The sequence below is a fragment of the Umbelopsis ramanniana genome (genome assembly GCF_025399195.1).
Source record: "Umbelopsis ramanniana AG unplaced genomic scaffold K450scaffold_3, whole genome shotgun sequence".
Taxonomy (NCBI): domain Eukaryota; kingdom Fungi; phylum Mucoromycota; class Umbelopsidomycetes; order Umbelopsidales; family Umbelopsidaceae; genus Umbelopsis; species Umbelopsis ramanniana.
The window spans coordinates 647611-673389 of NW_026252089.1; the positions used below are offsets into that span (position 1 = coordinate 647611).

A 25779-nucleotide genomic window follows, 5' to 3' on the forward strand; every position below is an offset into this window, starting at 1 on the left:
TATCATGGCGGCTCCTGAATAACTATGGGCATTTCGACTCTTTTTGCCTCGGTCCAGATCATTTGGCGTCTTGAATTTCCCTTTATTTTTCAAGTCAGCCATAGAATAACATAGAAAGTGGTAACAGTTGTGCTGAAAGAAGCAACTTTTTGTCTCCTCTCTATCCAACGCTTGCCATCGCGTAGCCCATCTCAGTATCAAAAATATGGATCCTTTTGTGCTACACAATATGAAAGATGGGAAAAAAAGATCGACAAAATGGAATCCATTCCATTGTCTTCTCTTGGGATCTACTAATAATCACGTAATTTGATTGTATGAAGTTACAGGTAAAATAGTGAGCAGTACCTACGTACGTTTGACTAGGCCGGCCGATCTGTGCGCCGCTGGCTGATTCGCTCGTTATGACCTACGGAGGAGACAACGGAGTCGATAGATGGCCATGGAAGGTATTTCACACCAAAATACCAAGGTCATATATCAACTACCATCTCAATGTTCTTCTGGCAACGCTCTTTATCTTCAATAATAAATCCCTTCCTCATTTTATTTCCACCAATGGGATTTTCCTACACCTAATAATTTTTCCTTGTCGAAGGAAGCTTGTACCTCTTCAAATGACCAAATCTGACTAACTCGATCATCGTCACGTTCATTAATGATGACTTCCACACCTTCGTCTGAGGCTTTGTCGGCAACATCTAGTACAAGGTGGGGTTTCGCCTGGCAATATATTCTACCTTCATCAAAAGCGAAAAGTTGATTATGTGCCTCCTCCTTCTCTTTGCGATTGTATTGTATGATCTTGGCGGTATCGAGATCATTAGGACTGAGAGCTACATTGAGAAAAAAAATATAGGAGCATTAAGGATATGTCATCATTCAAAGAAATAACGTGGTCCCCTTTGAAGGCTATGAAATCACTTAGTCAACTTACAGCCTCGAATGTCCAATACAAGTCTAGAATTGACATTGACTACAAATCCCTCATGATACAGCCACAGCTGGTTTTGAGTTTGTATTCCATCCTTCTTTTGTGACCAAAGAACAATTTGCGTATCTGCTTTCTTTGACCCCCCACGAACATCAAGCACCTATGGAGCAGTAACAGGATGGGTAAGCTGGGTGCTTGGCGGAGACTGAAAAACGTCATTCCCGCTTACCTTGTGTGATAGCACTGACCGTATGTAAAAGAGGCCGTTTGGAAAGTCTGCGACCTCGGTATCTTTTGCTACGACATCATGAGTTTCTTCCTCTTCCCTGTAGTCTATGTCTACTTTGCTTTCGGGACGTTGTCCAAGGCTGAAGTCGGGTAATTGTGCGCGGGTGGGATCAGCCCACGGGTCGAACATGTCGAGGTCTTGTGAAATGTGCTCCAAGGGTGGTGAGTCTGGCTTCCTTTGCAATACGTTGATTTCCGCGGCCGTGGCAGTAGGTGCCCACGGATTGTCGTCCAAGCCTCCAGTGAAATCCATGTGGAATGCCAAGCTACGAACCCGGCCTCTTGCGACGCTGCTTTCAGCCCCCCCCCCACATTCGTCGCAGTCACAGTCTGTGCGGATGTTTTGGTTGCTGCAAATGTTGAAAGCACAGCATCGATAGCACTTCTTCTGGTGGATCTTTCCCATCTATCATTCATGAAAGATATAGTGTCTTGTTTCATTTTTCATAGAGTTTTGGCAAGGAACTCATCCTTTACTAATTTTCACTCTTTACATAAAAGTGTTGAAGCATATAGCACACATTATTGATGCGAACTACTGACTTTCGTAGTGGTTGTTGCTCAAACCAGATACCAAAACATCAACCCGGCCGGATTATTAACGCATTTTATTTACGTGTTGTGTGAAAATTCATGAGGCATTTTATATTTGTTTTTGTACAATACAGTACACATCAGGTAAATATCAGGATAGATTTCTTCACCAAGTTTGTTGCTACTGCAACACTTTCTATCAACATTTAAACACTCTATAACTATCCTGATGAAATTCTTTACTGAAGTGGCTGGATGGTGGTGCTCGATGGAGAATCGCGGGACATGGTATGCAATATCATTGTTTGTGGCCAAGTATCAAATGGATTGCGTATAGGGCATATGTTCTCTGTTGAATATTGTTCATTCATAGACCAGTCTTGATACGCACTCTGAAACTTCTTGAGATATCGTCCATTCCAAAATTCGCTCACATGGTACGGTATGCGGAGGTCCTGTCGCAGACCAATACCTTTCAGATTTGGGAACAAGGAGAAGTAGGAGATCCATTCGTCAGGAGAAAGATCTTGTTCCAAGGATACAATGAACCCAAGGTACTCGACGTTAGGAAAGGCTTCAGGCAATTTGTAGAGAATATCTTTTGTCACCACCGCATTAACAATGTCAAACGATCGAATTCTTGGCCATGGACTAGAGGTTAACAGCTCCCATAATCCTTCAATGGGTTTAAAGGCACTTGGGATGTATGTGTGACCTTCCCATTTATTTGACAAATGCTCAAGGCGTTGACGATAGAGGTCAGCAATGACATTAATAAGACTTGGGCCGGGAGCCAGTGTCGTTTGCAAGCTACGCAGATTTACGCATGGAGCCAGGAGTGCTTTTGTCAAAGGTCTTCCAGAGCCTTCATTATATCCAAGAGCCTCCAGCGTTCTACCGTTCGCGTCCAAGACTTGCTGTATGGTTGATTGGGAAATGAAAGTGTAATTGAGAAAAAGTCGCTTTAGGTTCCTGAGATTTTCAACCGCCGTCACGGTGACCTTGGCGCACAGGCAGTAGAGCTGAAGTTCAACCAGGGTGGTGGGAAACTGATACACTTCTAACGACTCTCCGGTCTGACAGTCTAAAGCAAGTCTTTTGAGCTTGGGTACGTTTTGTAAGATTTGGTTGATGCTTGCTGATGCAAATACGGACTCGATACTGAGTCGATAACGCCATATGATGGCTAGCGATTGTAAAGAGTTGGAGCAAGCTGCCACTAGCTGGCGTACCACAGTGAAACCAGACATGTCCATGACCTGAAGCTTGAGGTCTGTGAGCGATGGAAATGTCATGTGGACTGACGTTGGCCAAAATCGATAACAGAATATTGTGTTGAGGACCTGGAGGTTTTGTCGAATCTTTACGGCGTTGGTGCTTTCTAAGCACCTTGATGTCAGGAACCCACATCCGGAGAGGTTGATGTGGATTAGATGTGGGCATCTCTTTAATATCTCAGCCACCCATTTATCTCGTAGATCGTGGCTATTCCGAATGTTCAGTATTTCCAAGTTGTGGCAGTGGGTTGCTAGTCGAGTTAACTTGTATTCATCCAGGACCATGTTGGAACCATCGTATGACAGGTCCACGCATTTCACATATGCCCCATAGTTTCTGCCTGAATATTCGCTTTGTTGCCCTGGAGAGTTTCTTTTCAGTGCGGTCTGATCCATCATATCCAAGCAGGCGTTCAACGTTCGTGTATTGGCAAGGCGCAGGTTTCGATACAAGAAGTAGGCACAAGCAACATAATTCCAATTTCTGTTTATATACACGCAATTCAATATGTCACCATTGTTTAAATGGGACATGATCTTGGTCAAGAGCTCATGGGGGAAAGTGGCCAGTTGACTCATGAGATAGAACGGTGAGCTAAAGACAAAAAAATAAAAAAAGTATAACCAGAATCGGCATTATATAACCCTACGTCAGGCATGGCACTGCCCTGTTTGGGGCATCGGTGCGACCTTAAAAGCAAAGCCGCATAATGGAGATCGTCAAAGTTGCATAATAATAGTGTATCCTGGAACGCTCTGAAGTGATAATCAACAACGCATTGGGGGAGGGGAGCAGATGGCTAGTATTTGTGGTAACGAGTATTCATTTTCATAGCATACGTTGGGTAAAATCGGTGATTTGAGTGCTGATTTCTTATTTATTAAGCTTCAGCACTTTAATCTCATTCGTCTACGACAGCTTGCTTTTACCTCAGCATCAATGTACCTTGCATAGCAAATAATATAAAGAATTCTTCATGCCAGTGATATGCAACGATACGGAGCGTCATGCATTTGGAGAAAGCTTTTTCGAATTCATTCAAGTCGTGTTTAGGCGTTGATACAGAGTTTGGACATGGTGAGTAAGCTGAATAATCAAACAAAGACTGTTTTCTTGTACGACTGGCTGTAGCAAAGCAAGTTTATCAGGAGGCACTGCTGCAGTCCCTGACTGATGGAGTGACGTCCAAGTGAGCTTAGGTTTCAAAAGAGTTTCAATATGCCAAATGGATAATTTTACCTGACTGCACTATTGAAAGCAAAATACAGTATTCGACTTTGACCCTGTAACTTTTGCTATGCCAACGTCTTAATTGCTCCAATGCACCGTTCAGCCAACCATTTACCCCATGAATTGCTAATCGGCATTTTCTTGCAATTGGGTCGAAAGGACCAGTTTAACTGCATGTTCGTGAACCAGAATTGGTACCATGTCGTTTGCTCTTACATTATATACCCACATATCACACTACTACGAGAGAAAGATATGGCCAGCCTCATGACACTATTGGAACAAACAGCTCTAAATCGTCAAGATCCTAACCGCCGGAGCTTCTATTCGCGTACGGATTATGGCTCCCTTATCAGACGACTGGATTTACCATGGACTAAACACTCACAGATCCAATTGAGTACATCGAAACTGAGGCGGCTAGTAATACGATGCAAAAATATTGAGGCTATTTCCTTGAATGACCATTGGAATCTATCGGATGAGCAATTGATAGAAGTCTTCAGGCACTGCCCTAAGATAACGCATTTGAATTTAGGCGGTGCATTTTACACTACCATCAATGCTTTCCTTCGAAAAGACACCAAGCATGTATGCCATCAAATCAAATCTCTGGATGTTCGGTACACTCTGGATTTCTGGGCGTCTAACAGAGATGTATGGCTTCCATCTCTTTTGGATTTAAGAGTTGACGTGGGGAGAGAAGACGACTTCATCCGATTACAAGACATATTGTCCCACTGCAAAGATACGCTACGAACACTTGTCATCAACGTTAAGTCGACAGATCATGGACATGGGTTTGCTTATCTCAGCCATGCATTGAGAGAAATGGAGAACCTGAATAAATTGGCCATCAGCTTCATAGGACGGCCGAGAGTCACCACAACCTTTGAATTAGGAGCGCAAATGCACGATTTTGAAATATCTGGCCATTGTCCACCCGATGTCCTCAGCTCGCTTTTGTCAACGACCCACCTCAAGCGACTGGTACTTTGGAACAGTCGGATATCGAACCGTGATATCAATGCTATTGTGTACAAAAATCGAGCCACCTTAGAGACTTTTTTTCACACCGATACATCTGTGCCATCGCCTCAATTTGCTGATATCAAATCTCCTATTGACCTGTCCGTACTATCTAAACTAAAATGTGTCCTGGCCACTGTATCACATCATCCCAGTACTGGGACCTGGCTATGCGACACATATCGCCACCAACTTGAACATTTGTATATAGCATGGGATGGGGATGACGAACCATCCACCACGAATTGGTTCTCACGACTGGCAGCATCTTCCTGGCCCAAAGTGAAGTGTGTCATCCTTTCCAACAAAGTTCGATTATCAGAAGATGAGGCTTGTCGATTTCTTGACATATTCGAAGATCTAGAGTATACATATTTCCTGTTAACGGAAACAGAAAATTTGGAGGGCAAATTTTTGGACCGACTAACGCAATTGCCCTATCTCAAAGGCGCTGGTGGATTCTCGTCACAAATGCTACCTGCAGATACCTTGAGTCGCTCATTGAAGCAGCGCTTGGAGTATTTGGAGATAGCTTATGGGGAATGGGCGAAAGGATCACAACTACTGGGGAATAATGAATACCCTATACAGAGCTCTTTCTATTCTTTGCCAGGAAATTTAAACTGAATGTAGCTGTTCGCAAAGTAACGCATATAGGCATTTTTGAGAGGAGGCTGAGTGTCACGCCAGCTGTTCATGATACCCAATAGATCTTAACATCAGTCTATGACTATGGAGTCAATATGTACAGACGGTGTCTTAAACAATAAAAGGCAGTTCTTTTGTCCCCATGTCAAAATTCTTACTTCGACGGATTGTGTGCCATGTAAATCATTTTTATTGGACGTCTTCTTTTTTCATCTACACTTATTTCATTGCCAGTGCTAAAATGTCCTCTGCTAAACCCCTTTCTGTTCATTTTTGTTTCCTTCAAATTCTCTCAGCCATCTAACGTCTTGTCAATGCAGATGCAACAGTTTCGTTCAAGTACATATTGCAAATTGGCAATGAATATCTGATACATTACCCTTCCATTATTTGACAGACAAATTTTATAATAAATGTAATTGCTCTCCAAAGTTCCGAGTGTTAAGTATTATGCAAGGTCAACCCATTCAATTATGTACATGTTGTACCATTGTATGATTATGACAACTACCCCACAAATTATGCTTTCTAAAATACAATATATACAATTTTCCAAGATGATTGCCATCAATGTTGCTCTTTCTAGCATTCTTCAGTTAATTTAGCGGTAAATAGCCAAGTGCGGTTGTTACGCGCAAATTTGAAAGTAGTTTTGAACTCTAGGCAACCATGGCTGTAGCCACGCAAACAACACGATAACTGTAGATATTGGACTGCGGCACTATTGCCTTGCAAATTGTGAATCATGGTGCTGCTTTATTTAGCCCTTATAGCGATGTTTTCCAATTTCATCCATTAGCCATGGAGTGAGTCATCAGCGATTCACAGTGGCGGGATTTAAAAAGACTAGAGGATATTTTTTGCGCTGCCTTCCCCTTTTTATTTTTTTTAGGCTTTTCAAACACAACTCTTTTCATAAAAGCAAATCATGTCAACTTCAGACAATGGATGGCCCACATCGCGTGTGAGAGCCACATTCATCGAATTCTTCGAGAAGAAGGGTCACACGTTTTTCTCTTCATCTTCAACCATTCCCCATGATGATCCCACCCTTCTCTTTGCTAATGCTGGTATGAACCAGGTATGAACTGCCAATACTCACATTTGCATTCTCGAGTAATCCGATCTAACTCGTCTTTGTCTTTTCAGTATAAGCCAATTTTCCTCGGAATTGCTGATGACAACACTGATCTTGGCAAATTGACTCGTGCTGTCAACAGCCAAAAGTGTATTCGTGCTGGTAAGTCTTTGTTGAGTGACGGCCTTGAACGGGCTAATGTGGCTTAACTAAAAGACGTGATATTCGATCGACATAGGTGGAAAGCATAACGATTTGGATGATGTCGGTATGGACACTTACCATCACACCTTTTTCGAGATGTTGGGTAATTGGTCCTTTGGCGACTACTTCAAGGCTGAAGCCATTGCTTACGCTTGGGAACTTTTGACCGAAGTTTATGGCTTGGAGAAGGACCGTCTCTACGTTACTTACTTTGGTGGTGATGAAAAGCAAAAGCTCCCTGCTGATCTCGAAGCCAAGCAACTTTGGCGCGATATTGGTGTTGCTGAGGATCATCTTTTGCCTGGCGATTTGAAGGATAACTTTTGGGGTACGTCATTATGAAAAGGAATGGGCAACTAAGTGGGAGAAAAAAAAATTAAAAAAACCTTTTGTTTTAGAAATGGGTGAGACTGGTCCTTGCGGTCCTTGCTCTGAAATCCATTACGATCGCATTGGTGGACGTAACGCTGCCGATCTCGTCAACCAAGATGATCCCAACGTTCTTGAAATTTGGAACCTTGTGTTCATGCAGTTTAACCGTGAAGTTGGTGGAAGCTTGCGACCACTTCCCAGCAAGCACATTGATACTGGAATGGGTCTTGAACGTCTGGTTTCCATCCTCCAAAACAAAATGTCCAACTATGATACTGATGTCTTCACTCCTCTCTTCGACACTATTCAAGAAATGACCAGTGCTCGTCCCTATGCTGGAAAACTTGGAAAGGAAGATACCGATGGTATTGATACCGCTTATCGCGTTGTTGCTGATCACATTAGAACCCTCACCTTTGCCATCACTGATGGTGGTGTCCCCAGCAACGAGGGCCGTGGCTATGTCTTGCGTCGCATTTTGAGACGTGGTGCTCGTTATGTCCGCAAGTACTTCAACGTTCCCATCGGTGCTTTCTTTTCTGGTCTTGTTGGCACCTTGGTTGCCCAAATGGTATGTGCCTTCGATCATCGGCTCAACAAGGCTATATATGTATTCACTCTTTTCTTTTTATTGACTGTCATTACCATAGAGCGATGCATTCCCAGAATTGAAGAACAAGATCAACGAAGTCATCGAAATCCTCAACGAAGAAGAGGAATCTTTCTCTCGTACTCTTGATCGTGGCGAGAAGATGTTCGATTCCTTCTTGAACAAGACTCTCAAGGAAGGTAGCAAGACCCTTTCAGGTGACGATGTCTGGCGTCTTTATGACACCTATGGTTTCCCCGTCGATTTGACTCGCATTATGGCCGAGGAAAATGGCGTGACTGTCGATGAGAAGCAATTCGAAGCTGCTCAAGAAGCTGCTCGTAACTTGTCTCGTAATGCTAGAGGTGGAAAGGGTGGCCAGGAAGCTGTCGCCTTGGACGTTCATGATTTGGGCGCCTTGGAGAAGAACGATGCTGTTCCTAAGACGGATGACTCTGCCAAATACCGTACGTACATTGATTACAGATGGAATGAACCTCTATATATTTGAATACTAATTGACCGTGTTTCCATTTCTTTCCATTTCTTGTCTCTCCATCAGTCAATGGCAACCTTCAAGCCACCGTCAAGGCTGTCTATTTCCAGCACGAATTCCCTGCTACCACTGAGAACATTCCCACTGAAGCCTCTTTTGGTATCTTGCTTGACAAGACCAACTTCTATTCCGAACAGGGTGGTCAGGAATACGATATTGGTAACATCATGACTTTGGATGGTGAAAACGAATTTGTTGTCGAAAACTGTCAGTCCTTTGGTGGATACGTTTTGCACATTGGTTTCATGAAGTATGGTAAACTTAATGTTAACGACACAGTTGAAGTTTCATACGATCAGGTAAGCATTAGCTTCTATGGTGATAAACCGTGATCTCTTGTTAACATGACCGCAATTACAGCTTCGTCGCTGGCCCTTGAGAAACAACCACACTTCTACCCATATTCTCAACTATGCTCTTCGTGAAGTTGTTGGTGAACACTGCGACCAGAAGGGATCTTTGGTTACCCCCGAGAAGCTCCGATTTGACTTTTCCAACAAGGGAGGCTTGACTATTGAACAATTGAAGAAGATGGAGGAAATCTGCAGTGACTTCATCAAGAAGAACCTCAAGGTCTACTCTACCCCTGTTCCTCTTCCAGTTGCCAAGGCCATCCACGGTCTGAGAGCCGTTTTCGGTGAAACTTACCCCGACCCTGTCCGTGTCGTTTCTATTGGATTCGATGTCGATGAAATCGTGAAGGATGTTTCCAACCCTCAATGGAAGACCTCTTCTATTGAATTCTGCGGTGGTACTCACGTTGCTAAGACTGGTGATATCAAGCAATTTGCCATCATTGAAGAGAGTGGTATTGCTAAGGGTATCCGTCGTATTGTCGCTGTCACTGGTGATGAGGCTGTCCAAGCTCACCGTGTTGCTGCCGAATACAAGAAGAAGATGGATAGCTTGGAAAGATTGCAAGGCGATAAGCTCGAAACCGAGATTAAGCTTGTATCCAAGGAATTGGATACTCTCCCTATCTCTGCTGTCAACAAGGCTGAGCTCCGAAATCAATTCGAAAAGATCAAGAAGGCTCATGTTGAGGCAGAAAAGGTCCGTTCTGCTGCTCAACAGAAGGAAATCATAGAATCCTTGGACAAGTACTTTGAGGAAAACCCTTCTGCTGGTTTCATTGTCAAGAACATTGACGTCGGTAGCAACAACAAGGCTATCGGCGCTGCTATAAATCATATCAAGTTCAACCACAAGGAAAAGTCTGTCTACTTGCTCAGTGTTGCTAACGGACGTGTTATGCATCAATGCCTTGTTCCCAAGGACCAAGTCGCCAAGGGTCTCAAGGCTGCTGACTGGGCTGGTGTTGTATCCGAAAAGGTCGGTGGTAAAAAGGGAGGCAAGGACGAGTCTGCTCAAGGATCCGGCGATAAGCCCGAATCCATTGATGAGGCCATCGAAGCTGCTTCAGAATTCGCTAAACTTAAGATTGGAGCTTAGATTAGTTTATATCCATAAACTAGCTTTTTTACATGTTTTGTACTCTTTCTCATTATTTTTCTTCTTTACCAAAATCTCGTTCATCGTTCGATCCTATGCTTGACACGTTATGTACAGCCAATCTACAAGCCCTTATTTTACCATTTCCAAATAAAACAGATGGTTCCATTACAAAACTTTCCGGTTGCCTCCTTTATGAGCTATCAGCTAACGTTTTTAAACTGAGGATCGTTAATTGAGATTTTTGTTTCATCTTTTCTTATCCAAACATGGCCGCTGACGAGCCTCAAACTATTTGCGTCAATCATGGTTCAATCACCGAATGCAAGGTCAAAGGCGAGACTTGGGAATCGTTGGACCCGATAGAACGTGGGCAAGGTACAAAGGAGGTGGAGGTTCCACATACCAGAATATGGACAAAATGGTTTTTCTTTCTAGGCTTTCTTTGCCCTATTCTGTGGGTTATAGGTAGCAAATTATCGCTCAACGACTACAACGCTCAGAACGGGTTTATCTGGAAGAAGCGCTGCCGAATTGCCGTTACTATAATGCTGACTTTAGGGATCGTAGGATCCGTATTAGTCATGATATTTAACCCGCAAGCCTTTGGACTTCGCAAGAATACTTCGGTTGGGCCACAGACATCGTCAAACAGCAACGCAGCTCTTCGTCCAGATGTACCTGTGAACGGAACGTCTACGACGGGTGATATTATTGCGGGTATTATTATCGCGGGTCAAGGCAGTTAGATAATGAACTCAAAACGGCATATAGTAGGGCCGAAGTGATGTTTTGCCAGACCGGCGAAATATTTTTCCCATTCTCTCACCTGTTTTTCAACTCTTTTCTTTCTTTCCATATGCAATGAATCCAAACTTTCCATATAATGCACAAGTAAACCAGCCCATGTACCCACCTCGAGATCAGCCTGTGCCTTCATTGCCACAAGCACAGCATCCGTCTGCAATTGATCAGTCACAAAATCGTCGATCGCGTGTTAGTAGAGCATGTACGTTGAGTTAAAACCGTTGATTGATCCCAGGTTATGAGCTGTATGGCTTTGTGCAACGCTTTGTACCATGGTTTTATGTATAACTGAATGTTCATTAACAAAACTTCTTTGACACCTCTCTACAGGCGATATATGTCGGCGTAAAAAAATTCGGTAAATAATTACGATCTGGCTTCGGTTCCTCACTATGCTGGTAAACTGACAAAGTTGAATTGTGTAACAGGTGTGATGTGGACGTCAATTTCCCTTGTTCGACGTGTGTACAGAGCAGTTGGGAATGTACTTTTAAAGAGCAAGCTCGTAAAAGAGGCCCTCCAAAGGGATATATCGGTAACCTCGAGAATCGTTTGAAGAAAATGGAGAAACTATTGGAGACATTGTCAGGCACTTCACAGCCTCCGAATTTTGACGATGAAGATGATGATGACGAAGAAGAAATCAAAGAAGAGGAGGAAGAACAACAGATAATAGAAAGGAAACGTCCCAAAAAATCTCATCCTTCCACACATCCCTCCGTATCACCACCCACAGAAGAAATAACCATCAATATACCGACCTCAAAGATGGCTACGAATGCTACTGTGAATGAAGACAATAATAGGAAGAGCAGATTGAAAGTCATGGAACCCAAAATTGCCCGTTACATCGGTAGCTCTTCTGGACTTTATCTCATGTCGAAGACTAGGGATGAGGAGACCATGCGAAAAAGCTTATTGTTTAAGGATGAGATCGGAACCTATCGATTCGGTGCTGCTAGCGATGCAAGTGACGACATGATGGTTCTGCGAGACCAAATTGCGTCAGAACAAGCAGGGGATGAAGATCGCGAAGAGGCGAGAGTAAGCCTGGATGTATTGTCATACCTCGTAGACTCGTAAGTGACCACTGCTGTACAGATATGCGCTTGGTAGGAAGAGTAAAAAAGAAGCTAATGTAGAACTTGCTTTCTTCCCAGCTACTTTTCAGGTGCCCACCAATTGTTGCCGATCATTGACAAAAAGACATTTATGGAGGAATTCAAAAAACATAAGGACGGGGAGCCACTTTTTTCAACGGCGCTGCTATATTCAGTGTGCTCTGTGGGTTGCAGACTCTTATATATATCAGATCCTATCTTTCAGAAATGTAAGATGAGCAAGGACCAATTGCTTCTGATGGTCATGGATAAAGCAACCGCCGCTGTTAGCCGCAATTACCTTAATACAAAGATGGAGATTATTCAAGCCTTGGTTTTGCTCGCAAGTCAACCCAATTTCGCTGCTAACGCTTACACGGCATGGATGTTCAGTGGCATGGGTGTTCGTATGGTAAGGCTTAAGGTTCTACTTGTAGATTAATCTCGAACATCAAAACCACTTGACTTATATAATCCATTCAGGCACAAGATTTAGGATTACATCGAAATATACCAACATGGAAGATGAACGAACGCGAGTCAGAGCAACGGAAACGCATATGGTTCAGTGTGTACATTGTTGATAGATGGTGTTGTGCAGCGGTTGGTCGACCGTTGGCCATATCTGAAGCAGATTGCGATATTGAACTTCCTGAGCTGATTCAGGAGGACGCCTTTGACAATACTACCACGCGACACCAAAAGTTATTCCGTTATATGATATCCCTTTCAACTATCCTTGGCTATATACTTCGACAGCTCTATTCTCCAAAGGTCAAAGCTATGGGTTTGACCAGCCCCGGTGTTGCTTCTGTTGTATTCGAACTAGAGGAGCGACTGAAGAACTGGCTAGATGATCTTCCACCTGAATGCAAATTGTCTGAAAGTGACTTGAATCGATTGAAACAGATACGCCAGTTCCCACTCCAGCGATCTGAACTTGAATTGAAAGACAAGTTGGAGACAGCAGGTAATAAGAAAGGGTTGAAAGGAGAGAGAATTCGATGTGAGACTTTGTTTTCTAATGATCATCTTTAGGCATTTTAACCTTGTGCCAGCAAACCCTCGTCATCCTCTTAAATCGACCCTTCATCACGACCAGTAAAGATATTGCTATCAACTCTAGATTACTAAAGGCTGGCGATAACTGCCGCAATGCCGCGAAAATAATTGCCGATGTAGCTTCGGCTTTGAGGATGAGTGGAATCAATTCTAGCTTTGAATGGGTTTTCACATCCTACGCTGTCTATCAAGCCACTCTTATACATCTCTTCGATTGTGCTGCGGATTCGGAAGAAGCCGCCCTCCAAGCTCGAGAATATGTTCGGATATGCGTGGATGAATGTTTAAAGCCAGTCTTTGACTCTATTCCACATGGTTGGAGGATGATCCATTTCATCCGCAATGTCCTCGCTGGTATACCGACGTTTGAAGAGCGGCAAAAGATGAAAGCCAGTGACAGCACCGTCCCTAGCACCCTCAGCAAAGGAAAACCTCTCGATGGACCTGTCAAACAGACCGAAGCCCCGGTTAATGCCACTACCAATTCAAGCAATCTCCATCCAGGAACGCTAAACCAAATGGTTACTTCATTCTCAGACGGAGTCACCACGCCTGATCCATCAACGTATGCCACTGGTTCTTATCCCTCTAGCCTTGGATATCCTGGCGGCCACGTAGCTGAATTAAATACCGCTGCTCCATTTTGGGGTGCCTCTAGTGCCTTTGGATTCGACTGGCAAGGTAAGGTTTCAGAAGGCATTAAAATAAGCTTTGTTAAATGACAATCAGTAATGCTTATTCTATGATAGATTGGGACACGGTCCTGGCACCACAGGCCAACAACATTCAGAACATCAACCAAGGTGGCAGTAATCAAGTACCCAACCCACCTTCATTTATATCATAACAGCTTCTTCTTGTAGACAACAGCATCCTCATTTATCTATAAATTATATTCTTCTTTGAAAACAATCATAATGAATTCTTACGTAGCAGGAAATTCTCAATGGTGTACCAATGTGAGCTTAAGCGGTATGATGCCGATATCCCAATTTTTTTTACATTTTCGACTAATATTTACTATTTTTATTTGCTTGGAAGTAGGTAAAACAAACAAAATGATGATGCATTTATAGGCAACGGTTTCGATTTACAAATGATGAAGTTCGATCTAGAACATCTAAGAACGGGGTTATAGGCAAATCAAAGTTTACTGAGCTGATGTAAGGGATGTGACATATTGATCCCAATCGTTCCATATCATAGAAGACGGTGCTTCCCATATAGCGATTTCGGAATTCAGTAAGGAAAGAGACGGGTCATTGCTGTCATCTCCATTTGCACCTTGTACACGTGGGTTTTGGAACAACTGCTGGATGATATCTTGAGGTTGTTCAGAATCAGGTTCAGGCGCATGCAATTCACTCATGTAGGCAAAGTTGGGTAGCTGTATCTGCACATTGTTCGCATCAGAATTGTATGTAGCGGTCGGATTGGATGGGCTTTGCGTTCTAGGGGTCGGTGAGTTGATAGAAAGAAGACCTTCCATAAGTGCATACGAATCACTTGTATCTAATTCTGTCCCACAGAGAAGTTGGCTTTCATTCGGTGTCATGGCAACGGTTGATTGATTATATCCTCTTGATGCCGGTGAAAGCTGTTGTTGTGGTTGGAGAATAGGCATTTGTAAACTTTGATTGAAGTCGTTGGTGGGATCAATTGGATGACTGTCAGCCGTTTCGCTGGCGTCCAACATATCCATCAATAAATTGGCATTCCAATCCTTTGCTCTCGGGCGCTTACTCTGACCATGCTGTGTTACTGATGCAGCGCGCTTTACTTTCTCCCTTCCGATGTTGAGATCAGATAGGCCAACAGTGGGAATGATGTTCATCTCATCAACTTCAGCGGCAAAGCTACGGGCTATTTCATCATCTTCTTGAGCGGTCAGTAAATGTGTTACAACTTCGTTTCGGTCCAAGGCCATGGCGACCAAGGAAAATAAGAAGTTGACCAATTTGTCAGGTGCGCTGCAGCGAAATTCAGTTCGTTTGAAAAGCCTGACACATCGCAGCAAGCTGTTGAAACCACATTGCTTTAACTGAATGTTGTCTCCTTTGGAAAGGTGCAAAAAAATGAGGGATGCCTGCACAATTGTACTAAAGAGAATCATGTTTTTGGTTAAAAATCAAAGTGGCCAATATCAATGAGCGGTGGAAGGACACAGTGAACTTACTACATGGTGATACTCCACGGAGATTGTGTAAAATCCTCGGGTTTAAGATTTTCAGCAATACTGAGAATATTATGGGCTGCGTTTGTGCAGATGGTTAATGACTGAAACGCCGTGTCTGATTTCTCAATTCTATCAGTGCTAGCTGGTCGATGCAATAAGAGCAGTACAAGATTATAGCACATTTGAATATATCCTACAAACGATGGGATGTCAACTTTGCTGATCAAATAAAATGAGGGAAATCGTTGGTGTAGTCTCACCTCTGGTTGAACAAGCTGGGACGGATGTGTTAAACTCCAATTCGGGTGATAGGTTTAACTTCCATCTAACAAGGGCACCGTCCAAAAAGCGGACAAGTGACTCGTTACGACGACCTACAGCTCTCGCGCGCGGTGTATGCAGATTCTGTAAAACTTGACCCAAAATTTGAGTCAATCTAATCATATGGATGAAGCCTTTGAATTTAGGTTTCCGGTTTGCGTTGTGGTCGTCAGACTCAAGTGTAGCCTCGCTACTGGACTGTGCGCCGCACAATGACGGAGGTAATTCGAGCTCATATTCTGTAGGTAATTCAACATCAAAGTCATGGTCCAAAAGAGTTACAGGTCGACCGAGTTCTGCTGAAACCTATATTCGAGGTGGTAAAAGAAATATTCATACAATTATGACAAAATGTTTAGAAACATGTACACAGCTAATAGCTAACAAAGTAGATCAAGTAAAACGTACCCAGCGATCCATTAGATAGGTAGCGTACCAAAGTCTCCTTCGAAGCTCAATTTCATATTTGGGTATATTCCAGCGAGTAGGGCTTAAGTGTAAGCCTAGATCTTGAGCCTAAAAAATTTCTGATTTAGAGGCGTGCTTACAAATAATGGAGCTTAGGTTAAATAGTTGACAAATCTTACCATCCGGATAGCCTGAACAATGAAAAATAGAACACATGCGTTAGTGATCTGGCTGTTAAAAAGACCAAGTAATCCTCCAACCTACCACGCCAGCGATGAACCATCGAGCACTTGTTTCTTCAGGGTCGTGACTATGTTCAAAGTACATTGTGATCAACAATAGAGTCTGTAAAGTGCTGATACGAGATCTCTTGAATGCAATGTCTACGAGGGTGTTGGCTTTATGCTCAAAGAACTTGACAATATCCGGGGATTTGCGTCTAACTATGTCGAATCCATTTCCATCTTGCCGTGGCGTAGCATAAACAATATCTTCAGGCAAAAATCGAGCGCCAATACTGCAAATAGCTGCCAAAAGATATTCGTCACGCGAACCTGAGCATTCTGGATTGTGGTAAACGTGTAAAAATTGTGCTTTGTTGATAAAGGGTGCATGAATGTAAATATTTTCGAAGAATCTACATGCATCACGAACAAGCGATATCAATAATAAACAATCAGCTGAATGGCTATGGCGGTACCTTGTTGAAAGCAACATGACTTACAAATCAACCAATCGATCAGTCAGAGTTTTGTCATACAGCAAGTTTTCATCGTCATCCTGTACAGTCAATGAAGATGTCGTCGATTGAGTATATCCTTGCAAATCCTCTGGTGTGTATACTTCGGTTTTGACAATGATATTTTCAGCTTCGTCATCATTAACTTTCTGAACAAATGTTAGCTTTTCGCCGGGAAGTCGCATTTTTTTGCCCTTTAGAAAATGTCGGTCAATCAGACCAATTCCAGAACTGGACCCCATGTAACACACGCTTCCATAGTCCTGGATTTGTAAGCCTTTCATTTGCGCTTCCACTTTAATACTGTGGTCAGGGCTATCGGGTTGTGGGGATTCGCTGATTGATTCCATACGATCAACAAATGCCTCGCCTGGATCACCAATCGATGTACTGCTGGCTTCGTCTGTCGACGGTGGCGGTGTTATTTCATCGCTTGAATGAATCGAAGGTTCATCATTCGAAGGCTCATCTGGTGCTCCATTTGCTTTGGCCAAATTTTCAATCAAGGATTCCATTCTCTTTAGCCGAGTTTCGAGCATTTCTACATAACTAATTTTGATTTAATTGCGTTGGACACAAAGTGTTAATTTTTTTTTTTTTTTTGAAACATGGTGTGATAACGCAAAAAGCTCAATGTAATAAGATAAAATACATGCCCTGTACTGGGACCACGCTTCTTCTGCTCGACAAGGAATACGCATTCTGTTTTCCAATTTTTACAGTTGGTGCAAGGTCGATTGACTTCAGCGTCGCATTTGCTCTTCTTCTTGCGACACATGTCACAACTTCTTTTTGCTCGAGTTCGCTTTCGCCGTGGTGAATCGTCATTTGGCGCAACACTAGGTACCGAACCCGATGGTGCTGGAAGGATATCCACAGGCGGTCGATTGAAGCCTTGATAAGGGTTCATGTCCAAGTGCGGAATTGAACGCCGAGTCGTTTGTCTGCAAGTTAAAAGAACTATCGAGCAAAATTCCGGCGCATGTTGCCGGAGACCTCGTCAGCAAAAAAAAAAGCAGTCTCTAACACTCAACTTTAACATTGTCTCAGTTTGCGTGCAAGCTGAGAACTTAACGCTAAGCTTGGATTTTATTGGGATTTGCAATATGTAGACTAGCTCCAAATCAAGAGAATAGTGTCTTATTGAATATTTGAGAAGTTCCTTTACAGAAAGTTTTGTGTGAGAACACAGTTCTGTAAGAGGGCATTCTACGGCGGCTTCCGCTATCACTTCTCGTCTTTTCTTTGGATGACACATAATAGTCACTTCTCAGCCGTACGATATGAAGACAGTAGTTAGAATCATTGACATCACGTTTTTCGAATTCAATAGTTCACACTAAAGCAATAACCTCATTATAAGTAGATGCCTCAAGTATGATAACACCCCGGATTTTAACGTTTTTTTTAGAACGCAAAACAAAGGAAATTTCACCGCTTGATTAGATAGATACCAACTTTTCTGTATACGAAATATTTCAAATTTTACATGCATAAATTGAGCAGCGTCAATTGAACAATATCAAATGATATATGTTAAAGCATACTCGTTTTTGATTAACTGGTCGTTAACCACTGACTTGGTTTGTTTTCGTTGAATGAACCAGAGGGACAAGAATTGAAAGGAAACTTTAGCATGTTTTTATAAGAAGGATATCATTTCCCTAACTTTCCGCATTCGAAAACTCAAAGGAAGATCATCTATGGTGATGCATGGGACATAGGTTCATTGTAATTAGATTAACAGTGTATGACTCTAGGCACTTGTTGGGCCAATGTTCGATTGGCAGATGGAAGGGGTAGGTATAACAGTTTCCCCGGCTCCGAATGAAAATTTTCTGGGGGGGGGCCGCCGGAAACACGGGCTTGTCGAGTGCTTGGTCATTGAATCTCCTTGTTGATGCATTGCTTGCCTGGCAGCTTTTCAGTACAAAATGAGCTTACCACCCTATAATCCAAACTCCCAAAGCTCTGCATACCCGAACATTCTTCCACCGGATAGAAATCACCCTCAATTTCAAGAACAACCTCAACCACATTCCTACCAATTTCCTTCTAATCAGAATCAACCCTACCCTCCAGCTCAGTATGGTGTGCCAATGACGAGACCGGCTGCTGTTGACGATAAATCCAACAAAAGAGTTAGAGTCAGCAGAGCTTGGTAAGATTACTCACAAAGCTATATGTTCCGTTACAGCCAATGTCTGATTCCATTTCTATTATTTCCACCAGTGACTTTTGTCGAAGGAAGAAAGTCAAGTGCGATGCTCAAGGTCCTGGAAGCATATGTACGAACTGCAAAACCTACAATAGCGAATGCCACTTCAACGATAGGTATGCAATCTATACGATATGTAATGTGTGCGCGAAACATGTCATTCTTATCTTGTATTCATTTCCAGTGCCAAAAAACGTGGACCGCCAAAAGGTTATATCGAGACATTAGAAAACCGTTTGAAACGTATGGAACGAATATTAGGCAGTCTTGCAGATACTTCTGAAGGAAGTAAAGAGCATGCTGGTAGCGATCCGAATGACAGTGAACCCGATAAAAGCAGCCGCGAGTCTTCTCAAGATCGACAAGTAGAAGAACCTTCAGCGAAACCAGCGTCAATACAGCCGTCTCCAGAAGTAGACGTCGCACCACAGCCAGTACAAAAAGCAGAAGAACGACGAGGCAGTAAAGATTATATTCCTTATGCCGAATACGAGCGAGCAAAATACATTGGCGATGTCTCTGCCATCCATATGTTAACCAAGAAATACAACATGGATGATCGATTATTCGGTAACGATATAGGTGCCAAATTTCATCGGTTTGGAGAAGACATTGTTCTCGTCAACGATAATATTGGTGGCGATAAAGGATTTGATCTATCGACCTTGATTAAGCATGGAAATGTCAAACCAGAAGAAAAGATTCATACTGTTGCAGACTGGATAAGAATTGTTGCTGGTCTAGACATGGCTATGAGCGATAGATTGATGAAAGTGTAGGTATATTCAACATTCGAATTGGGTCTCTACAAACTTTTGCATTGACCGCTATTATCTACATTTCTTACACAGGTATTTCATTTACATCCACCCAATCCTACCTGTCGTCAACAAGATTATGTTTTTGAAGCAGTACCGTGGGCAAATTAAGCCATTTCCATCTGCACCACTTTTATTAGCGATGTATGGTGCCGCTGCTCGGTATTTAGAAGTAGCTAGGCGTCAGGATATCAACAAATTGATAGACATTGATGAAGATTGGCAACCTCCTGAAAATTGGTCCGAAAGCCTTTTCGACGAATTGCGCAAATTCTTGGTGGGCCATTACACGCCATCTATGTCTACCGTTCAAGCATTGCTCATCGCTCAAAATCATCGTGCCAGCCTTGACTCAAGATCTACCATTGTTTGGCTGATTTGTGGTCTTGTAAGCTTATACCGATTAGAAGCTATCAAATCTTTCTTTGCTTCCTTACTAATTTTTATTTTGTTATTTTATTTTGCTACTACCTTAATGAACAGGATATCCGCATGGTATGATTTCTAGTATTTGCAAACCTCAAATAACGTGCATACGCTAATTCTCTAAATTATGGTTTGATTAGGCACAAGATTTGGGTCTAAATCGTTCGTCAGATAAATGGTTATTGCCTCAAAACGAGATTGAAACAAGAAAGCGAGTCTGGTGGTCTATATATATTGCCGACAAGTGGAATTCTGCGGCGACAGGCAAGCCGGTTGCTATCTTTGATGAGGTAAACTTTCGGTTTATAGCATGATCTCACGTTTCAACATTTAACCAACCTAATGGTTAGGATTGTGACGTTGGATACCCCGATGAATATGCGGATTGGGATGAGATTATGGATACTTGGCAAGAAGGAGATCCTGATGGTCCTCGATTTCCCTCCATACCACCAACTTCGACAACTAGCAAGAACGTGAAGCAACCGTTGTATCAGCCATTTGTACAACTTGCCAAGCTGTCCGAAATCCTTGGTCGTATCCTTCGTGGACTTTACACGCCTAAAGCTAAGAAAGTCAGCATGAAGTACGGAAGTGATGCTATTGTCACTCTGTTGGATCACGCCTTGACAGATTGGCGACAAAATTTGCCTTCATCACTGTCCCTCTTCAGACATGAACGTAAAGCAGATGTCAATGCTCGTCATTCAGTAAGCTTTATGCCTGGTAAGTGGAAATGTTCACTTTTCCAAATACACAGCTAAATCTAGATAAGTTAACGTATTTGGTTTAGGCATGATTGCATTATGTTATTATACAGTTCTGCAGCTACTACACAGGCCTTTCATTGAGCGCAATGGTCATGGTCAGAACAATGCGAAATCGTCACTTTCTTCTCTCAGTATCTGTACGTCGGCAGCTATACGATGTATCAGCATTGCGGAAAAAATGAATTTCCGTGAATCTATGCTCTTTTCTTGGAATTTTGTTGTCTATCCTGTCTTCTCATCTTCCATTATTCACGTCTACAATGCCAACAGTGACGATGAAAAAGTACGAGAAACAGCCAAGATTAATCTTAAAAAGTCCACTAACGTGTTTAAACGACTACAAACCATTACCGCCAATGCAGAAGTTATCTATAACATTTTTGTGAAAGTTCTCAACATTCAAGAGATCGATATCAGCAACGTGCAAGAAGATCAGCAGAAGAGTTCATCCAAAAAACCAATTGCAGCAGCTAACACGGATGGCAACCGACAAAATAGAAAAGAATCTATGGAGAACATGAACTCTGGGCGAATGGCAAATCTTTCCGATGTTGGTAGAGGGCAAACACCTCGAAGAGATAAACGATCTGGAAGTATTGCTTCTGTTTCTTCGCCCGACCATGACAGACTCTCACCTGTAGCATCGGCCGAGATAGCTGGCACCGGGCGACCCAAAGCAGTCATGACCATGCAGAGCAGCAATGCTAGTAATGGTGGCGAGAATTCAGGTATGACAACCAAAGTCTTTGATATGCTTAGACATTTTTTTTTCCAATCACGCTGACCATGCCTTGCCTTCTATTTTCATTAGCTGCATCCTCTCCTTCATCCCCCTCTAGCAATGAGGCGTATTCGTTACGACAATTTGGATTGACCATGGATCAATTATTCGATCACATTCAACAAAACAATAGTGGACAAGGGCCATCCATGTTTGTTCCTGAGTCATCGTCGGGGCTTATACCGAATAATAACGGAAACTCTTACGTTGCCCAAGCTAATGAGCTTGTCAACCTCATCAACACCCCGTTTTCTGATTCGGATCTCATGTTCGGTCCATCCGTCTCGTTTTTTCCTTCACTTAACCCTACTACTACGGCGCCAACGCCGGCTCCTCAACCACAACAGCCTGCACTATCAAATCAGCCTGACCAGCAGCAGATGGCAGATCAAAGCATGTTTCGACATCGACCAGAAAATCCTTTCTGGTCTGTACCAACTAGTTTAGACTTTGATGCCTGGAATACATACTATCAGCAACGACAAAGCGAATCAGGCTCTTTGCAGATGATGAATTCAAACAATAACGACTCTAATATGTGGCAATAAGGCCATTCTAAAAATATTTCTATTGTGTAAATACGACCAGTATTGACTCCCGTCTCTATTAAACCTTTAGTAATTGGGTTCATTTTTGCTATTCTTCAAATTCAATTTTTAATGTGAGTATCCAAGTTAAAGAGCGAAAGCGAGAAGACAAAAAGTATGCAAACAGTATTTGGGTTGATTGTCTGTAAAGGCCACGATGGGCCATACTTTTTTACTTTTCTTTTTGCCAAAAAAAAAAGAAGTGGTGTGTATGTAATCTTGGGTAAGCCAAGTGATTGTAATATGGTTTAGGTTTAGAATTTCTGATAGAATGTCAGTTAGTGACAAGAGAGCAAACCATCAGCGGACAAAGCAACAATGTCCCAACTTACCCAATCGTCATCTACTTCCATAGCCCATTGGAACTTGTCGCGCAATGTCTTGCTGAAGACTTTCTCAACAGGCACATTATGCTTTTTGCACCATAGGGCAGATATTCTTGGGTCAATGTAGTTGAGTTTAGAAGTACTCAAAGCGGTTTCTTTGCCTTCTTCCTTGTCTAGGGCTTGATTCTTAGTAGCTTTGATGCGCTCATCTAATTTAGTGATTTGGGCTAATAACTTATCGATCGACGCATTTGGCTTCAATTCAATTTTGCCAGTTTGCTTCTCTTTCTTCATTTCCTTCTCCATCTCATCTACAGCCTTGAGTTTCTCTTTGAGTTCCTTTTCTGGTAATGCTGCCTGTCCTTCGCTGACAAGTTTTTCGTTGTTCTTTTCAAACTTAGTGGTTATCTTCTCTCGTTCCTTGACCAAAAGATCTTTTTGGTGTTCCTCGATCCATTCGTCCTCCAAGTCTGACTCAGCTTGCATCTCCTCCATCTTGCTTTTCTTCATCTTTGGGTCAAGCTGAATGATCTGTCTTCTAAGTCTCTTTCGCTGATACTTCATTGCGCGAATCTAAACGAGCCATACGTATTTAGACATAACCATTTTTTAATCCCAGGAAGAAGTAAAGTATCCCAACCAACCTTGTCCTCAATCTTTGCAATCATTTGACCATGGTTCTTAGAGACGGACCGCTGATGGTTACAGAGAATGGCAACCTCACGATTGGCCCGATTGTACGACAACAGTTTATCGTGGACCGAATCGCTCTCACGAGTCAATTTGTCTAGTTGCTCTTGGAAGGTATGAGAAGCGTTGTAGGTACGGAATACCTTAGCGGTAAGGCCCTTCATATAACTGCCCAAATGCTTGTTCAAACTCATGGTCTGTGTGTCGAATCATGAGTATCATGTAACGTGAAAAAAAAAAAAAACATCAAAACAACAACATACCGTTAAGCGATCAAAGATCATATTGTCAGGACCCACTTGTTTCTTGAAGATTTTAATGTTCTTGAAAACTTGGGGATCCACAGTCACTGAGTTGTGATAGCGAATGGAGTCTTTACCCAAAAAGTCAAAGACCAAAGTATTGGGTGGTTCGAGCGTGACGTGCTCGTACCGAAGGGAACAACAGCCGACGGTATCAGCTTCATCATCGCCTTTCTCATTACCAGCTCTGAGAGCAAGAACATCAATCAAATACATGGCAGTTGCCCGCTGTCGGGTTTCCATAAGCTTGTCGTTGAGCTGTTGACGATAATCCTTACGAATCCTGTTGACATGTTTCTACATGGAAAGTATTCAGATTAATTTTGAGATTCAAAACTACCACAAACAACGATGTCACATACTTTCAACTCTCTTGCTTTTTCAAACTTTTGCATATCACTTTGCCCTTTCCAAGATGAGGTGGCGGCCAAAAAGACATATTTGATGGTGCCATTGATGTTCTCCTTCCATGAAGCTAACCATGTTGCCTCATGAATATGCACAACACCACCCCATTTGTGTCCGGGTAGCGGCTTTGGAATAGGTGCGTTCTCGCCGAGATTGAGAGTAACTTGCTCCGGCATGACTCGATGCTGCGGCAATCACAAGTTAGTCTTGATCTTTCACTGATGGTAGACATAATGCATTCAAGCCTGTACCTTCAGACGACCGGTCTTTGGGTGATCGCCACGACCTCTGAACAAACCGGGAGGTTCAATACGGAAGTTACCAACTTTTTCCTTGCGACCATCCACAATGGCGTAAAGGTATGGCTCTTCCACTTTGGTTTTTTCCTCCTTGATTTGCTGCATGCAAAGGAATGAGATAGGGGTTCAATTTGTAGCATCTATTGAAGGGTGAGGTGCATATGAACATACCTGCTTTTCAGCCTTGGTTAACTGCTTTTTCCGTTCCTTTTCTAGCTCAAAATGCTCAAACATGGGCCGAAAATCGCATTTCTCAAAGTCGGTGATTTTAGGATTCTGACGCGATGTGACGGCGGTTAAATTACGACGGAACCCACGAGCCATGATAGAAAAAATAACCTATTAGCGAGGACAGCACATACCTTGTCATCCTTCTTCAAAATTTCCTGCCAATCCGCAAAGAAGTTTTTCTGAAAGACTGGATTTTTGCCGTGGTCTGTTTCAATCAAAGCAGCAAAGAAACTTGCCACTTCTTCAGCTTCAGGCGACAACGAAATTGGCTTTCCATCATATTTCATCTTGATGCCATGTGGCTCATATGCAGGTGGGAATAGCACGCCATTGTGCTCTAATTCATTCCATTTCGTTGAGCCATCGTCGTCGTTTCCTTGTTCCCACCACTTGTACTGAGCCTCTGCCTCATCTTCCTCCACTTTTTCGGTTTGCTTCTTGACGACCTTTTTCTCGTCTTCGGCCTTGACCTTGGGAACTTTCTTAATGTCCTTTCTCACTTTTGCAAGCGGCTTTTCGTCATCAGAGGAATTTTCAACCTTGGGAGCAGGACGCTTTTTCGTCTGCAAAAAAAGAAATTTCTATGAGTATGCAAAACTCGCATAACAAAACCTTATTACGACCTACGACTTACTGGTTTTTTCTCCAGTTTAACTTTCTTTGCCTAAGTTTTTTTTTTTCATTAGATGTGTTAAAGTACAGTTCTTAATTGTTGAAGCACGCAAAGACGGCTTCCAATGACTTACCAAAGGAACATTATCGTCGTCACTGCTATCTTCGCTCTTAATATGCTTTCCATTCGTCTTGGAATTTGCGCGTTTCGCCAAAGGCATTTCTTCGTCGGAACTTTCGTCTTCGCCAATCACGGATTTCGATCGAACTTGCGTCGGATCTGGGGTTTGTTCAGCAGATCTAGGACTGTAAGACCTTCCATTGTGTTCTAAGGTACGCAGAAGGGTTAAGTTTTTTTTTTGTTTGGGTCGTATGCTGACAGGATTAGCAATAAGAAAGCCTATATACCGTTTTTGACTTGGTTTTTGCGCTTCATAAGCGGTATGTCGTCTTCAGAACTTGAGGATGCCATCGTCTGTTTAATGTGTGGAAAACAAGGAAAAGAA

The 25779-nt window shown here is 42.7% G+C and overlaps 9 protein-coding genes across 9 annotated transcripts; 5 read left to right on the plus strand and 4 right to left on the minus strand.

Moving 5' to 3' along the window:
* Window positions 1-51: 51 nt before the first annotated feature.
* On the minus strand, window positions 52-1527 carry K450DRAFT_221220 (uncharacterized protein). The gene is made up of 3 exons (XM_051585682.1): window positions 1164-1527; window positions 938-1094; window positions 52-836 (listed from the first exon to the last, which is right to left on the minus strand). Exons 1-3 carry the CDS (start codon window positions 1473-1475, stop codon window positions 547-549), a joined length of 759 nt encoding a protein of 252 aa, XP_051449046.1. The 5' UTR covers window positions 1476-1527; the 3' UTR covers window positions 52-546.
* Window positions 1528-1811: 284 nt separating this feature from the next.
* K450DRAFT_221223 (uncharacterized protein) lies at window positions 1812-3626 on the minus strand. Its single transcript, XM_051585683.1, has one exon. The coding sequence runs from the start codon at window positions 3610-3612 to the stop codon at window positions 1996-1998; it is 1617 nt and encodes a 538-aa protein (XP_051449047.1). The 5' UTR covers window positions 3613-3626; the 3' UTR covers window positions 1812-1995.
* A 580-nt stretch (window positions 3627-4206) lies between these two features.
* Window positions 4207-6092, plus strand: K450DRAFT_221224 (uncharacterized protein). The gene has a single exon (XM_051585684.1). It carries the CDS (start codon window positions 4355-4357, stop codon window positions 5918-5920), a length of 1566 nt encoding a protein of 521 aa, XP_051449048.1. The 5' UTR covers window positions 4207-4354; the 3' UTR covers window positions 5921-6092.
* Window positions 6093-6823: 731 nt separating this feature from the next.
* On the plus strand, window positions 6824-10368 carry K450DRAFT_221226 (uncharacterized protein). The gene is made up of 7 exons (XM_051585685.1): window positions 6824-7022; window positions 7091-7181; window positions 7258-7551; window positions 7622-8166; window positions 8246-8651; window positions 8747-9039; window positions 9101-10368. Exons 1-7 carry the CDS (start codon window positions 6870-6872, stop codon window positions 10190-10192), a joined length of 2874 nt encoding a protein of 957 aa, XP_051449049.1. The 5' UTR covers window positions 6824-6869; the 3' UTR covers window positions 10193-10368.
* A 76-nt stretch (window positions 10369-10444) lies between these two features.
* Window positions 10445-10941, plus strand: K450DRAFT_288426 (uncharacterized protein; the record flags this gene model as incomplete). The annotated part of the gene is made up of 1 exon (XM_051593544.1): window positions 10445-10941. The coding sequence occupies exon 1, from the start codon at window positions 10462-10464 to the stop codon at window positions 10939-10941; it is 480 nt and encodes a 159-aa protein (XP_051449050.1). The 5' UTR covers window positions 10445-10461.
* Window positions 10942-11022: 81 nt separating this feature from the next.
* Window positions 11023-14056, plus strand: K450DRAFT_66048 (uncharacterized protein). The gene is made up of 6 exons (XM_051593832.1): window positions 11023-11201; window positions 11330-11357; window positions 11428-12078; window positions 12160-12511; window positions 12583-13069; window positions 13138-14056. Exons 1-6 carry the CDS (start codon window positions 11057-11059, stop codon window positions 13881-13883), a joined length of 2409 nt encoding a protein of 802 aa, XP_051449051.1. The 5' UTR covers window positions 11023-11056; the 3' UTR covers window positions 13884-14056.
* A 218-nt stretch (window positions 14057-14274) lies between these two features.
* On the minus strand, window positions 14275-17856 carry K450DRAFT_221239 (uncharacterized protein). Its single transcript, XM_051585686.1, has 8 exons — window positions 17462-17856; window positions 16791-17354; window positions 16331-16703; window positions 16246-16257; window positions 16067-16174; window positions 15598-15964; window positions 15338-15530; window positions 14275-15260 (listed from the first exon to the last, which is right to left on the minus strand). The coding sequence occupies exons 1-8, from the start codon at window positions 17713-17715 to the stop codon at window positions 14312-14314; spliced, it is 2820 nt and encodes a 939-aa protein (XP_051449052.1). The 5' UTR covers window positions 17716-17856; the 3' UTR covers window positions 14275-14311.
* Window positions 17857-18650: 794 nt separating this feature from the next.
* On the plus strand, window positions 18651-22525 carry K450DRAFT_221245 (uncharacterized protein). The gene is made up of 9 exons (XM_051585687.1): window positions 18651-18966; window positions 19038-19139; window positions 19208-19798; window positions 19875-20229; window positions 20325-20336; window positions 20408-20557; window positions 20618-20993; window positions 21061-21765; window positions 21849-22525. The coding sequence occupies exons 1-9, from the start codon at window positions 18740-18742 to the stop codon at window positions 22364-22366; spliced, it is 3036 nt and encodes a 1011-aa protein (XP_051449053.1). The 5' UTR covers window positions 18651-18739; the 3' UTR covers window positions 22367-22525.
* K450DRAFT_221249 (uncharacterized protein) lies at window positions 22513-25583 on the minus strand. Its single transcript, XM_051585688.1, has 10 exons — window positions 25408-25583; window positions 25296-25325; window positions 24793-25224; window positions 24602-24706; window positions 24383-24520; window positions 24086-24316; window positions 23685-24020; window positions 23376-23618; window positions 22738-23304; window positions 22513-22668 (listed from the first exon to the last, which is right to left on the minus strand). The coding sequence occupies exons 1-10, from the start codon at window positions 25492-25494 to the stop codon at window positions 22660-22662; spliced, it is 2178 nt and encodes a 725-aa protein (XP_051449054.1). The 5' UTR covers window positions 25495-25583; the 3' UTR covers window positions 22513-22659.
* Between the last annotated feature and the right edge of the window lie 196 nt (window positions 25584-25779).